The sequence below is a fragment of the Rhinoderma darwinii genome, chromosome 3 (assembly GCF_050947455.1).
Source record: "Rhinoderma darwinii isolate aRhiDar2 chromosome 3, aRhiDar2.hap1, whole genome shotgun sequence".
Taxonomy (NCBI): domain Eukaryota; kingdom Metazoa; phylum Chordata; class Amphibia; order Anura; family Rhinodermatidae; genus Rhinoderma; species Rhinoderma darwinii.
This window is the reverse complement of record NC_134689.1, coordinates 252,986,574-253,002,080: the sequence shown is the minus strand read 5'-3', so window position 1 is coordinate 253,002,080 and position 15,507 is coordinate 252,986,574. Positions and strand designations below refer to the sequence as shown.

The following is a 15,507-nucleotide window of genomic DNA, read 5'->3' as shown; positions in this document are numbered from 1 at the left end:
TTTCTGCTGTTCTGTTCCATTCTTTTGGCTGGCTGATAGGGGTGGGGCTTAGTAAAGGAGGCAGGACTTAACTATCTGTGTTCTACTGCAGAGACTGGCAGGTGGGGGGAGGCTCCAGCTGCAGCCAGTTGTCTTAGTCAGACACCAGATGGTGAGAAGGAGGAGGGGATATGGTAGATCTCCTGGAACACATAGAAATTTAATTGTTTATTTATTTCTCAGTATTGCAATATGAGACAAAATAGGATTAGGAACAAAGAGGAATTGCTGGTATTTTTTATATCATTTTATGCATTTACTATGTTTTGTTTTCATTTAAAAAGTATGTGTCACTAGTTAATGCCCTATCTCCTAACTAATCTAATAAGCGTTATGATGCTGATCACTACAGAAAATTTTTTTCAAAAATTTTTATTATTTGCAAAGTTATGTGCTTTTTTCTAATTATGCTAATTTGGCTATACTTGCCAAATGGGAGGTGACTCTTTTCTTTCACTCTGGGCGGTGTAATGTTTTCTGTATGACGTTGTCTAATCAGCGCCATACAGTACTCCTTTTCACAGCCCAGCAACACAGTGTGATTATATAGTATACAGCTTCCATATGAAAGATTAGAATCTGAGATATGGCTGTTTTAAGTGATCCCCCTTCCCTCCAGCCTCAGTCTGTCACACTGTGTAAAGCAGCAGCTTCATGCTAATAGGACAGCATCAGAGGCTGTGATGTAGCTCCACCTCAGTGGAATCGCTGGTGTTGACACCCACTTGTTTAGTATAGCCTCATTTGCATATTTAGAGAAAAGCTTATTACTTTTAAATAAACTTTTTGGGACACAGTTTTAACTAGCATTATCAGTGTGAGAGCGCCTATTAGATCAGCTAGGAGATTGGTCATTAGTAAGGCCCTATTCACATCATAGGAATTCTCAGACGTGTGACGAACGTTCTTTGAACGGCTATCACACAGCCAGAGTAGGAACAATAGACCCCAAATGGGGCTAGTCACATGGCCGATTTTTTGACAGCTCGGTAAACCGAGCCATCAAAAAGTTGAACATGCCCTATTTTGGGCAGTTTTCACAGCCGCACGGCTCCCATAGAAGTCTTTACACGGCTGTCACTCGGATGTGATCCGAATGACGGCCGTGCACTCTGCCGCTCACTCTCTTCTCCTCCTCACAGTGTGAAGTGCATGTGAGGAGGAGGGTATTTTGTTGCCCCCTGTAGGAGCTGAATCCCTAATCCCCGGCCACAACTTCGGCCGAAGCTGTGGCTGGGGATTCCTATCCAGGGGAAGTCCTTGACTTCAATGTCCATATATGGACAGTGACGTCAGGGTCTCCTGAAGTGGAATCCCTGTCGTTGTGGCCGGTGATTTTGCTCCAGGAGAAGTCCCTGACTTCACTGTCCATATATGGACAGTGAAGTCAGGGACTTCTCCTGGAGCAGTCCCCTACAGGAAGGTAGGGAGGGTGCCATCTATGGGGGGTGCCATCTATGGGGGGGTGGCTATGAACAAGGGTGCTATGTAGCAATACCTACAGGGGGGCTGTGTGGCATTACCTACAGGGGGTCTGTGTGGCATTACCTATAGGGGGGCTGTGTGGCACTACCTACAAGGGGGTCTGTGTGGCACTACCTACAAGGGGGTCTTTGTGGCACTGCATACAAGGGGGGCTGTGTGGGATTACCTACAGGGGGCTGTGGCAGTATCTACAGAGGGCAGTGTGTGGCATTCTCTACAGGGGGTAGTGTGTGGCATTATCTACAGAGGGAAATGTGTGGCAGAAAATGTACAAATGAAATTCATCCGTTTTTACAAAGGACAGGGGAAAAAACTGATGCAAAACGGGTCAAAATCGGTCATTAAAAGCAGAAACACGGAAACAGAAGAGATGCAAAACGGCAGAGAAAAACTAACCAAAACTGACGTTTTTATCGGCCGACACTCGGACCCTATCGTGTGAATAGAGCCTAAACTAGTAACAGTTCCTCTTTAAGAAGGCATTTATTTTTCACATAGGTTGTATTGTAATTTATTCCATAGATATACGCAATAATAATTTTATTTTACATAATTTTAATCAGGGTTCTAGAGTGGTAGTCTAATGTTATTTTGTTCAAAGATTGAAACCATTCATTCTGACTAATATATAATAAAGGGGACTGGATAAGGGCATTGAGTAATCATTTTTGTGATATGCAATAAAAGGTGAGAAACAACTGCCCCTCAACTATTGCTACATTTGACACTTGGTTTATGTTCATACAGGTAATTGAGAAGATGGAGAAACTGCTGGATAGTAAACTGAGAGATGTGAAGAGGAGTCGTGTGGAGAGAGGAGATAGAGGTGATCTTGATTTCCAAAAGAAAAAAAAACACTTTAAATCACAACTTTACTTCAGTTTTATTAGTGTAAAGTTTCTATGTGTTAACGGTGCCCATCGATTTTAGACAATCTGTATGCTGATGACACTCTCCTTAACATCAACGGGGATATTTTTTTCATACTGGTCTGTTTGCCATATGATACACATCACAAAATATTGTGCATGTGTGAACTCTCTATCTTTGTGCAGAATGTAAGCCTACATGCACACGTTGTGTATTTTGCTGCGGAAAATACGCACCAAAACCACATCAATATGCTGGAAATTTGCAGGTAAAAACCGCACCTAATCGTGCGTTTTTCTATGCGTTTTTTAAAATCTACACCACAGTTCAATTCATATGCAGAAAAATGCTGCAACATGTACATAAGATTTCCTTGTAAAACCGCACGTAATACACATCGTGTGCATTGACTCTAATGGTCCCAACATTGGTTGTGTAAACGAGCTCTGATCAACAAGACAGCTCATTGATCGCCGCTCGTTTGCTCCTTTTATAAGGAGCTATTATCAGTAATGTATGGGGACGAGCGCTCATTACTACGGGAGATTTGCTGCTGACAACAATATTTTCGGCTGCATAAACGATACAATCAGCCGATGAACGAGCGTTTCTGTAAACGCTCGTTTTCCCGATAATTGGCCCATTTGAAAGGGCCTTAACTTTACTAAATGCATTACATGTGACTGTGTCTGTAGGTGTCCCAGAAATTAGCATAATGAATACTTGGATCCACTGTATGCAGTATTTCCAGAATGTGCCTGTACTGTGCCCTCGTGTTTACATAACACGCTATACACCCAAATTATGCTGGGCAATAATAACAAAATAAAAATAGCAATATTATTAGTTAATACAAAAATATGTAAATGTAGGATTATTCTGATATATATGTTCAGGTTCTCAACAGTAACAATTTTTAAATACCTTTTTTTTTCTATTTTATGGATGAAGCAGTTGTTATTTCCACAATTGCCATAAGATATATGACTTTCTATAACGGGGTGAGAGGTGATATTAATCGCTAAGCAGGGAGTGATGGAGCTGTGTAAGTAATAGCACTATAATAAGAGCTAATACAAATGAAAGAGAGCACAAGGAGTGACAGCTGTAAGTGAGACCATTAGTGCACGTTTACCAAGGAAACATTGAATAAATCACTTTAAATGCATGTCTGACTGAATGAAGGATTTTTTGTCCTTGTATGTATGTGCAGTTTCATGAAGACGCTGGATCTGCACTCAGCCTGCTTACTCAATAGTTCACAATGTGATCTGCAATATATCAATAAGTCCTATAGAATTAGAGTAGAATTGTATGGGCTATAACAAACATATAGCATTTTAGTGTCAATTGTTGAACAAGTACCTGTGAAATTGACAATCGAGAACCTCATAGTTAAAATAATAATCTAGTAGGCAGATACCCATAACTCCTAATATAAGAATGAAGAAGAATTTCTAAAACACAATGCATATTCGAACAAGAAAACAGTATGAGGATTAAAGTACTTGGCAGGTTTAAAGTGGATAAATCATCATACTATGACAGATCTATGACATAGTATGGAGACAGATCTGCTCTATTAGGCCAAACGGCACAGAAAATATTGTGCCGTTTGGCTAAAAGCAGCTATCAAATAATACAGCGAAGTCGTAGTTATGAGTCCACTGTATTTATGAGTGGAAAGCTCCCCGGCACCTCTCAGCCGGGATTGATGACTGCCATGTATCTGGCTGAAAGGAGCAATGAATCAATACTGAGAAGGGCAGCAGGAGCGCTCCCTTTATAAATACAGCAGACTCATAATTATGAGTCTGCTGCAAGCTTTGATAGCTTCCACTGGTTTAAGAGTAGAGCGGACCTATCTCATTATTATGCTGCCCTATGTGCAGTGGCGGATTAAGTAGACTATAGGCCCTGGGCTGTTACCCAAACTTGGGCCCCCTTCTCCCCCGCCACGCCGTAACTATTGTTAACACTACCTTTTTGTGCAAGCATTAACAAATGGGTGTTACGATTTGCCTTGTCAAAGGGCTGTGTCCCTACATACTGACAGTCTCCAACCATCGATGACAGTATCACACTGTGCAGAAAAGTGTGTGTGTGACAAGGGGAATGGTAACACGCATTTGTCTATCAGTCCTGGACTGCACAAAGACTTTTTGTGAAACACAAGAATTTCCTATAATAAACATGTCAGGAGCGGTGACAGATTCTCTATAAATCTAGTGACTCACAGGTGATGACTTCTCAGATTCTGTTAACTTTTTTCCTCTTTTCTTCTCCATCCGGTCCAGACTTCATGACGACTTCTCCCGGTCATGACCCATTTCTGCATAATTTTCCACTTAGACCTCTTCTGTTTCTCACTTTTCCAACATTTCTACACCTATAAATGAAGATAAAATTATCATAGTGCCACACACCGTGCCCCTAAATATAATAGCACCATACACTGCGCCCCTAAATATAATTGTGTCCGACACTGTAAAATAATCACCATATGCACAAAGGCCCCTGTAAATAGTGCCACACACAGCCCCCTGCAGATAGCGTCACACACACAGCCCCCGTAGATAGTGTCACACACACCCCCCTGTAGATAGTCACACAAGTCCCCCTATAGATAGCGTCACACACACGTCCCCCTATAGATAGCGTCACATACACAGCCCCTGTAGATAGCATCACACACAGAGCCCCTGTAGATAGCGTCACACACACAGCCCCTGTAGATAGCATCACACACACAGCCCCTGTAGATAGCGTCACACACACAGCCCCTGTAGATAGCGTCACACACACAGCCCCTGTAGATAGCGTCACACACACAGCCCCTGTAGATAGCGTCACACACATCCCCCTGTAGATAGCGTCACACACACAGCCCCTGTAGATAGCGTCACACACACAGCCCCTGTAGATAGCATCCCACAGACAGCCCCTGTAGATAGCGTCACACACAGCCCCTGTAGATAGCGTCACACAGATCCCCCTGTAGATGGCGTCACACACATCCCTCTGTAGATACTGCTACACCTCCTATAGATGGCACCATACACACCCCCCTGTAGAGGGCATCACACACAGCCGTACCTATATATAGCGCCACACCCCCCTGTAGAAAGCATCACACACACCCCCCTGTAGAAAGCATCACACACACCCCCCTGTAGATAGCACCACACAAACGCCCCCATGTAGATAGCATCACACACAGCCCCTATAGATAGCGCCACACACAACCCCTGCAGATAGCGCCATGCAGCCCCCTGTAGACAGCGTCACACATACCCTCCTGTAGATAGCATCACACACAACTCCCTGTAGATAGCATCACACATATCCCCCTGTAGATAGCGCCACACATACCCTCCTGTAGATAGCACCACACAGCCCCCTGTAGATAGCGCCGCAGACAGCCCCATGTAGATGGCGCCGCACAAGGCCCCCTGTAGATAGCGCCACACACTGCAGTGATGAAGGGAGGGTGTGATGGAGGGAATGAGTGATGGAGGGATGAAGGGAGGGAGTGATTGATGAAGGGAGTGAGTGATGTAGGGAGTGAGTGAGTGATGGAGGGAGGGAGTGATGAAGGGATGGAGGGAGTGATGGAGGAATGAAGGGAGAGAGGGAGTAAGTGATGGAGGGATGAAGGGAGGGAGTGATGGAGGGAGGGGGTAATGGAGGGATGAATTGATGGAGATGGAGGGAGGGAAGAAGAGATGGAGGAAGGGATGAATGGATGGGAGTTTGGAAAAGCACTCACCAGCCTGGGGCTCTGTGTAAAGACCTGACTGGTGGGCGGGCTTTCTCCCCTGCAGATATTCTGCTTCTTCACTGTGGTAGAAGGACCTGATTGGTGGGCAGGGTCACATGGGCATGACGTCATCAAAGATCCTTTAGCCTACTATTCGGAGCACCTTTATGTAGAGAGGCGTAGTTTTCACTATCCTGGCGAAGCCCGCCCTGAATTGCTCTCCCTGCACCTTCTCCCCATCTCCGCAGTGACAGTTAGCAGCGCAAGTGCGCTGCATAGTTTTAAGATTATGTGCAGTTCAGGTGGCCATGGGCCCCCTGGGTGCCTCAGGCCCTGGGCGGCCACCCGAACCGCCCATATGATGATCCGCCATTGCCTATGTGCCCCCTTAATAACACTGTGCCCCTAAATTAAATTATGCCCCACATTGTGCCCCTGAATAAAAGTATCCCCCACACTGTGCCCCCTAAATACAAAAATGCACCTCACTGTGCCCCTGAATAAAACAATGGCCACGCTATGCACTCTGAATAAAAAAAGAAGCCCCCATCACTCCAACATACTCACCTCCCTAGCTTACACCACCGTCATCCAGCCTGGCCAGGCTCCTACAGAATGACACAAGTGGCACAATGATGAAATCGCACCACCTGCATCACAGAGAAGGTCCCAAGCAATGGTACAGAGAGCCTAGCAATGCTCCCTTGCATCCTGTATCGCCGCTACAATATTCAATTGTATCCGTATCTTAAGATACAATTGGAAGATGGACCTGGTCAGCAACCCGCCTCTCCCTGGTTCTGAGAACCAGCTATCAGATTAACAACCTTTTTGGGGGGACCAACTGCGTCCTACCCTTGACATAAAGGTTTTCTACAACATCTGAGTTGTACTGACCTTAAAGTGGTTATCTAGGATTTCAAAATCGATAACCTACACTTAGGATAGGCATTCAATATTAAATTGGTGGGGGTCCGACTCTTGGCTATTTGAATAGAATGCATGAGCACTGCAGCCTCATCATTGCTTACATCGATTTCAATCTGGTTTGTGCTTACACATGCCATTACTTTCATAGTGGGTGTTCATGGTATTGCAGCGTTGTTTTGCACCTGTTTTATAGGTGTGAAAATTTTCTTTTCTTGAACTGAGGCTATTGGTTGCTGTAGCAGCTTCAGAGACTGTGTGCAGATAGTTTGAGCACACAGTTTAGAAGATATGGCCAGGATCTCGATTGCTTCCTTTTAACCCTGGCAGATTTATGTTCTTTTATCTCTTTTTCTACAAGAGACTGGCCCTTCTGTAGTTAGGTAGAATGGCCCTTCTGAAAATTTAAAGAAACAAGACGGAAACCCTGAATTATTGCACTGAGCAGCATACAAGTGGCACATGGAGTACCTGTGGCTCCATAATACTGAGCTGTAAGCACTCCGTGTGCTGCCGCAAAACCTCCTGCACACGACACCCGACACACCATGTGCATGAAGCCTTATTCTGATATTTTGACATGACCAGGAATAACTCAATGAGATATAATAACTTTTGATTGACTTGGACATTTTAAACAAAAAATTTTGAAACTGAATTTAAAAGGAAGCTATTTGAGATCTCCAATTATCTTCCCAATTGTAATGTTAAAGATGATAAAGAGGAACAGGCTTTGTTCACAAGCCTGCTATATAGTAAAGAACATTGAGTAGTAAAAAAAGAAATTAAATAATTGTGGTTTAACTGTAGCAAACACCCTACATATATACATGCGGTCTTGCTGCAGACTACTATCGCAGTAAGAACGTGGCATATAGTGCACGTATTTACATGTGATTTGCTGTGGTGCAGTAATGCTGTGACATAACTCTTCATCAGTATGCACTCATTTAATGGCTGTTTATACCCCATACTTTTTCATTTCTCTCAGGGGCTCGATCAGACACTCTTCAGGGAGAGGTATATGCTACATTACTGGCTGAGAATTCACGTCTAAGAGAAGAACTAGAGAGAGCTCGACTGACTACAACAGTATTACCACAGCATGTTCCCGTGAGTAGCAAAATCGAACAAAAGTACAAAAGTTGTTTTTGTTTTTTTGTGTGTGTGCTTAATACTTTTTGCACTGGATATATTTTGTGAGACATCCAGGGGCAAATTCAGATCAGAGACAAATGTATCAAAAAAGTGATAGCACTAATAGAGCACCATTTAGCCAAAAACAATTGTCCAGTTGGGGGTGCAGGGTTAGCAGGGGAACTTGCCCCAAGTGCAGAAAAGTAACATTTTTTTTAATTTTTTTAAATGTATAATTAACCCCTTAAGGACACAGCTATTTTTGTTTTTTCATCACTGCGTTACAAGAATCATGACCTTTTTTATCGACGTAAGTATATGAGAGCTTGTTACATTTTTAAATGGCAACATTTTGGGGTACATATATTGTACTGACATTTTTTTATTCATTTTTTATTTAATTATCGGCGGGGTGCCGATGGGTTGTCATAGCAGCCAGGGGCCTAATGGAGGCCCACAGGTCTGCCATTTTGGTGCTCCTATTGCCCTGCGAGATGGCAAAAAGCACAATATATTGCAATACATATGAATTGCAGTGTATTGTGCAAGCGATCAAACAATTACATGTTCAGGTCTCCTTAGGGTATGTTCACACGGCTTATTTACGGATGTAATTTGGGGGTTTTACGCCTCGATTTACGTCCGAAAATGCGCCTCGATAGCGTTGACAAACATCTGCCCATTCATTAGAATGGGTCTTACGATGTTCTGTGCACAATGTCATTTTTTTTACGCCCCGCTGTCAAAAAGCAGGGCGTAAAAAAGACGGCCGCGTCAAAGAAGTGCCTGTCAATTCTTCAGACGTAAATGGAGCCGTTTTCCATTGACTCCATGGAAAAACAGCTCCATTTACGTCCGTAATGGACGCAGCGAAATAGCGCCTCAACATGCCATTACGGCTGAAATTACGGTGCTGTTTTCTCCTGAAAACAGCCCCGTAATTTCAGCCGTTACGGACGCTGCCGTGTGAACATACCCTTAGAGGGACTGCAACTTTTTTTTTAAAGTAAATAAATAAAAAATAAACAAACCTATTTCCATAAATCCCTTAAAGTCATGTAAATAATTAAGAAAATATAACTGGCAGTGCTGAGTGGCGTTATATTTGGCGCCCGATAGGTAAATAACCCCCTGAATGGTCAATGGGGCGTGTAAATGGCATGGGGGCGTGTTACTCATCGCTGTGACCCTGTCCAATCAGCTACGGACAGTGTCACAGCGGCTTGTGCTGTGTGATCTCTCGCGAGATCACACAGTCTTTCCTTCACTGTCTGACAAGAGCTGGAGAGAGGAGAGCATGCACGCGCCCACCGTCGCCACGAAACGGAAGGGGAGAAGAAGAATGTGAATTCTACTTCTGTTCCGTGGTGGCGGAAGTATCAACACCAGCGATGGAGCTGTGCGCGAATGCAGGACACGTGTGCACGCTCTCACTCTCTCACTCTTTAGCTCTTGGCAGACAAGGACGACAAGACTGTGTGATCTCGAGAGAGAGATCACACAGCACAAGCCGCTCTAAAACTGTCCGTAGCTGATTGGACAGTGTCACAGCGATGTTACACGCTCCCATGCCATTTACACAGCCATTGACAGTTCAGGGGGTTATTTACACATCGGGCGCCAAATATAACAGCACCGATATCTAAATAACGGAGGAGGCTAGAAAAGGTTTTTAAAGTGACACAAGGTTTGTGCGGCACTGCCTATTACATGGTGCACTCAGCTGCACATGTATGGGCAGGTGAAAGGTTTTCTTTAATAAAAACTAGAGATCAAACCGCAAAAATTAAACCTCCCCAGAGCTCCATGAACAAACATTTTTAAAAGATATGGGTCTCAGAATATGGCGAAACAAAACATTTTTTTTAACATCATTTTTATTTTGTAAAAGTAGTAAAACATTAAAAAAAACCTATATCAATTTGGTATCACTATAATTGTTTTGACCTGCAGAACAAAGATAGCTGGCATTTTTTACCGAAGAGTGAACGCCGTAAAAACAAAACCCAAAAAACAATGGAGGAATACTAAAAAATATTTTTTAGAAGATTCCCAGTACACTATATGGTACATTAAATGCTGCCATTAAAAACTACAACTCGACCCCTAATATAAAGCTATCATATGGCTGCAGTATGTCAACAGAAAAACTAAAAAAGTTATGGCTTTCGGAAGGTGGTGAGGAAAAAAATCCCTGCAGAGTGAAGGGGTCAATTAGACATACTTAACACTTAAATCCTTGCACACATTTAGATCCTAGATCACTCTCTAGGGCTTATTCCCTGGACACAGGGCATTGCTTGTTGCCTAGAGCATGGCTCTCACTCTCTCGAGCCATTGCTAGGCAACAATGGCGCTTCACATCTGGAGCTGAGGAATTTCATTCCCGCCGGCAAGTAGGATCATTCTGATGAATCTGTTCATCGTATCTTCGTTACATGACTTTCCAAACCACCACACATTTGACAGTGGTTTGAAAAGTCGTCTTGAGTAAAGGGGCCTTTAGTAGAAAATTGTAAACTAATACGGAGGTATTTCTTTGCAATATTAGTTGTTTGTTAATTATGTTAGACCATACATTTATTTGCAAATTCAGTCGATACTTCTCAAGGATAGCTTATTAGGCCAATAGAGGCAGTCTTCTATACAAATCCTTGCCTATAATACTGTATGTTTTCCAAAATACTGAGTCATCTGTATTTTTTTTTGCTCTTTTTTTAATATAATTTACATTATTTGTTTAGAGATATTTTTCTATTACGTTGAATGTACAGATGTGTCCACCCTTAACTTTGCTTAAATTTGTTGAAGGATTCCAATTTCTATGAAACCAATTCAATACAATATTGTGACATGCTAGCAACACCATTCTCAGACTGCATTTCACATTACAACCACTGGGTGGCCACACATAGACACATAGCATAGACATCTCATGACAGAGTATCGCAAAATCATATTTTTTGTCATAGCTGGTCATCTCAGGATATTTTGAGATATGAGAAAAAGTAAAGCAGGACACATCTGTACTAGATGTTTGAAATTAAATTAGATTATTTTTCTTCCAGGTCCATGAAGCATTTACTGATAGCGAGAAATTTTCCCTTCTTAGTAAGCTGGAAAAATCACAAGCGAGAGTACAGAGCCTGGAGAAAGAGGTGACAGTGGAAACTATGTGGCATTTGTAAATATAGCGCTTCTAAATCATTGTGGGTTCTTACTCTTTTCTTTACCTGCAGCTGGAGGAGGCAGCTCGACGATGGGGCCGAGAGAAACAGCAGTTCCTAACTCAACTCTCTGAGCAGCAGATGGGATTCAGCCGTACCCACACCACAATTCTGCATCACTTTCCTACGGTATGGACCACGTTCTGCTATGCTAACGATAGATAGGTGATTGGAATCTCCATGTCATATTTCTATAAGACCGTTGAATTCTGAAATGTATGTTTTCTATAGTACCATCAGCCATCAGTAGTGCTCCAAGTGTACTATAAAGCTGTACTCATAATGAATTTTGTGTAGGTTTGCAATTTCTTTGCTGGAAACATACAAGTGTAAGGCAGGCATGGGGATTTGGACCCATGCTGACGCTTGGAACAAAGGGTCTGTGGTACAAAGTAATGTGCCCGCATCTCTTTTAGCGCTAGCCTGAGATTCCCGTAACCTGAAAATCTGCATTAAAATCAAACAGCACCCGCCAATAGAATCTACTGACATTCCTCAATGACATGTTAGTGGATTTCCCCCCAAAAAAATGTAAAATCCCTTTAAGTAAAACTAATGGTGCCTCTAGTCCATTACAATGTCTTTTGCTCTCCTGTTTAGTGTTATCTATTTAAAACTCATGAATGTGGGTTTATCTAGTTTTCCACATGTCTGCTAACAAATTTAATTTTTATCATCAGAACATTACAAGGAAACTGTCAGCAAGTTTCTTACTCTCCTCAGACACATTTTGGTTGTCATGTTTTTTACTATATACTTTTGCTTAGTGTTCTCTTACCTTTTCAAGGTTTAACGAAACTAGATAAACAGTACAAACACCAATATATTTTTTTTCTTGCAGTTATAGCTGTTCTATAGCAGTCATTTCTGTCAAAACTCTTTACTTGATTAGAGAATTGGGAATGATTCCATGTCAGCGTAAGGACCGAACAGGAGAGGCAGAAAGTGTTAGGTTAAATTCACACATGGCGGATTTGCTGCCAAAATTTCTGCAACTGTAATTTTCGTGTGAATTGAGTTTGCAGAAATCCATGCACCTGCTGCAGATATAACACTATTTAGTTATATGGAACTGATTTTAAGTTGCAGAAATTTCTGTAACAAATCTGCCACATGTGAATATACCCTTACAATAAGGGTGCAGTCACACACGGCAGAATTTGTTGCAGAAATTTCCCAAAAGACCAATGTTAACTGCTCATCTTTTCTATAGTGCCCAGAAAAAGATTTAGGGCACGTTCACACGTGGTGGAATTTTTCCACTACAGATTTTAGGCAATCACGCAACGAATCTGCACCAACATTTGCATATTTGACAGGTAATTCACACGTTGCAGATATCACGGACTTGCCACAGATTTCAGTTTTTGCATTGCAAAGGCTGAAATCTGCAGTGAAATTCTGCTGCTTCTCCACAACGTCATGAGCATGCTGCGGAGGGAAAAATCTGCACCGCAGCCTGATTTCCCACAGTTATTTTCTGCAACGTCTGAACTAACTTTGCTAAAAATGTATAGAAACTATTGTAAAAAACGGCTGCTGCGGACTGACCGCAGCGGAATTCAACAGCAATTCTGCCACGTGTGAATGTGCCCTTAGAGTTGCAAATATCCACATCATCATACCTTTCAAGTTTCCCTTTTTTGGAGGTACTGTCCCTACTTTTGATCAAAATCCTTCTGTCCCCCTCTGTTAATTTAAATGGTCATCTATTTGACCTGATAGATTCATATGAATACATTTACCATATTGCCCCAGAAAGCAACTATCTGGTTCCTAACAGCATACAATATTAGACCCCAACTTCTATATCATTTTATGATCTGAAGCATTTTGGGCATTAAAATGTATGTAATCCAATAATTCTTCTCATGTGTAAATGCAAAACTAAGAAAAACTATTCAAGTGTACAGACCTGCATCAAAAAGTCAATTTTTCACAGGATGAGCTTTAAGTGTCCATCTTTGAGCATTCAAAAAGTTGGGAGGTTTGACACAATGGCTGGTACTGTTGTTTTGGAGCAGAAGCTCCTGAGACCTCTGTCATAGAAGATGTACTTCTGTGATAAATCCTCTTTGAATATATCTTCCTAAAATCATGGTTACTGCTTAGCCATAACGAAAGTTGCATCGCCTGTATAAAACTGGTGTATGATACCATCCCATTCATGCCCCACGTCTCCTCACCTGATTTTGTGCTTCTTGTCTTTACAGAAAGAACCAGAGCTACCTACAAGGAGACGGACCAAGCTAGATCCTTTGATATGATAGTTTCATATATGAGACCTTGCAGCACTATTAATAATATTTTTCAAGCGGATTACTATGTAATCTTGTCTTGTGTACCAATGCAAATCATTACATGTGGATACCAGAATGGAGAACTACAAGATATTGAACTTCTGTAGACTGCACATATGTACCAAAAATGGATTACCAATGATTCTAATTGAATGTTAATATAGATAATATTTAACACCAGGCATTGATCAGACAAGACCTCACAACTGCTTTGAGACCACAATATGGCATTTGGAGAAAATGATAGAGGATGTGATGAAGCAAACAATTAGTATCTTTCCTGTTTCGAGTTGCTTTACTGCTACCAGAAAATGGGACATATTTATCATTTAGCTTTATTTATTCAATGTTTAGATCATTCTTTTGATATAATTAGCTTGTCCAACACTTATTGGTATATTAAAGTGGCTATAATCATTGTTGCGGCGCATACAGGAAGTCTCTACACTAGGACAGGACTGATGTTACGGTTGTAGGATTTTCCAAGGCCCGTTTCACACAAGTCTAATATCGGAGTATTTCATTTTACGACAGAAAATACCTGCCTAACCCCTTCTCTAATGATCCAAACCAACAGCATTAAGGGGAACGTTCAGGTTTAGAAAAACATAGCTGCTTTCTTCCAGAAACAGCGCCACACCTACCCATGGTTTGTGTCTGGTATTACAATTTAACTCCTGTGAAGTGAATAGGGCTGAACTGCAATTCCACACACAACATATAAACAGGGATGACACTGTTTTTGGACGCAGCCATGTTTTACTAAACGTGGATAACCCTTTTAACTCTCCTATGATGCTCTTAGTTATCAGACCTGTGGTCTAGCCGGGATTTCCGGCCACAATATGTAATTATGCCAGAATCACATATGTCCATCTGCTGTCAAATGTAAAAACCTTTATAAATGTGCCCCATTGGCTCAATGATTCTTCAATCAGTGTAATTAATTAGTATGTTATTTTTTTATACAATGACATTCAAATTGTACACGTCCAGAATTTGCAATTCTGAATATATATTTTTGGAATGTTGCTAGTATAAAGAAGTGTTACATTTGTAATAAAGATTAAAAAGAAAAATATATATTTAAACATAATCTCGGTTCTATTCTATTAATAGTACTTTTACATAATTTTTTAAAAGTTCACTAGTATAATATTACGGAACTGCATTGTTAATTCTGCTGGTTTACATTCTGGGAAGTGCAACCTTTACGTCAGACTCTGAGGGTATACGAAAACATACAGCGTAAACACTGCGGCTTTTCCGCAACGGATTAATTTTGGAAAATACGCAGCGTATTACAGTTGCAGCAGTTTGGGTGGGATTTAAACAAATCTTGTCCCCACACAGCGGAAAAAAAGCAGCCGAAAAAAATGCACATAAATTGAGCCGCGGCATGTCAATTAATGCTGCAGAATCACAGTTCTTCTGTTGCGGGTTTTCCCCATTGAAATCAATGGCGTTCTTAAACCCGCAACAAAGTGGTGTGTGTTGCGGCGGAATCACAACTTCATCCCAGGAGGCCGGACTGCGCACAGAGAAGAGGGAGGGGGTAGGTATGAACGCTTTTTGTTTTTTTTCCTGGTGCTGCTTTATGCAGTGGAAATTCTGTCGGAAAAACGCATCACAATGTGGTGCGATTTTTCGGTCGGCATTCCCTGCGGTGCTCAGGGCGGATACGCTGCGAAGCTTGACGCAGCGTATCCGCCCAGAATACGCTGTGTGTGCTCGTACCCTGAATAGTAATCTTATGTGGGTA

At 41.9% G+C, this 15,507-nt stretch overlaps 1 protein-coding gene across 1 annotated transcript in view; it reads left to right on the top strand.

The window, feature by feature from the left end:
• CCDC33 (coiled-coil domain containing 33) overlaps positions 1–14,679 on the top strand; it is a 111,804-nt gene extending 97,125 nt beyond the window's left edge. Inside the window, exons 19-23 of the mRNA XM_075857754.1 lie at positions 2,272–2,350; positions 8,073–8,194; positions 11,287–11,376; positions 11,458–11,574; positions 13,659–14,679. Of these exons, the coding sequence (XP_075713869.1) occupies positions 2,272–2,350; positions 8,073–8,194; positions 11,287–11,376; positions 11,458–11,574; positions 13,659–13,712 (462 nt within the window). The 3' untranslated portion in view covers positions 13,713–14,679. The remainder of the gene's footprint in view (positions 1–2,271; positions 2,351–8,072; positions 8,195–11,286; positions 11,377–11,457; positions 11,575–13,658) is intronic.
• Positions 14,680–15,507: the final 828 nt, after the last annotated feature.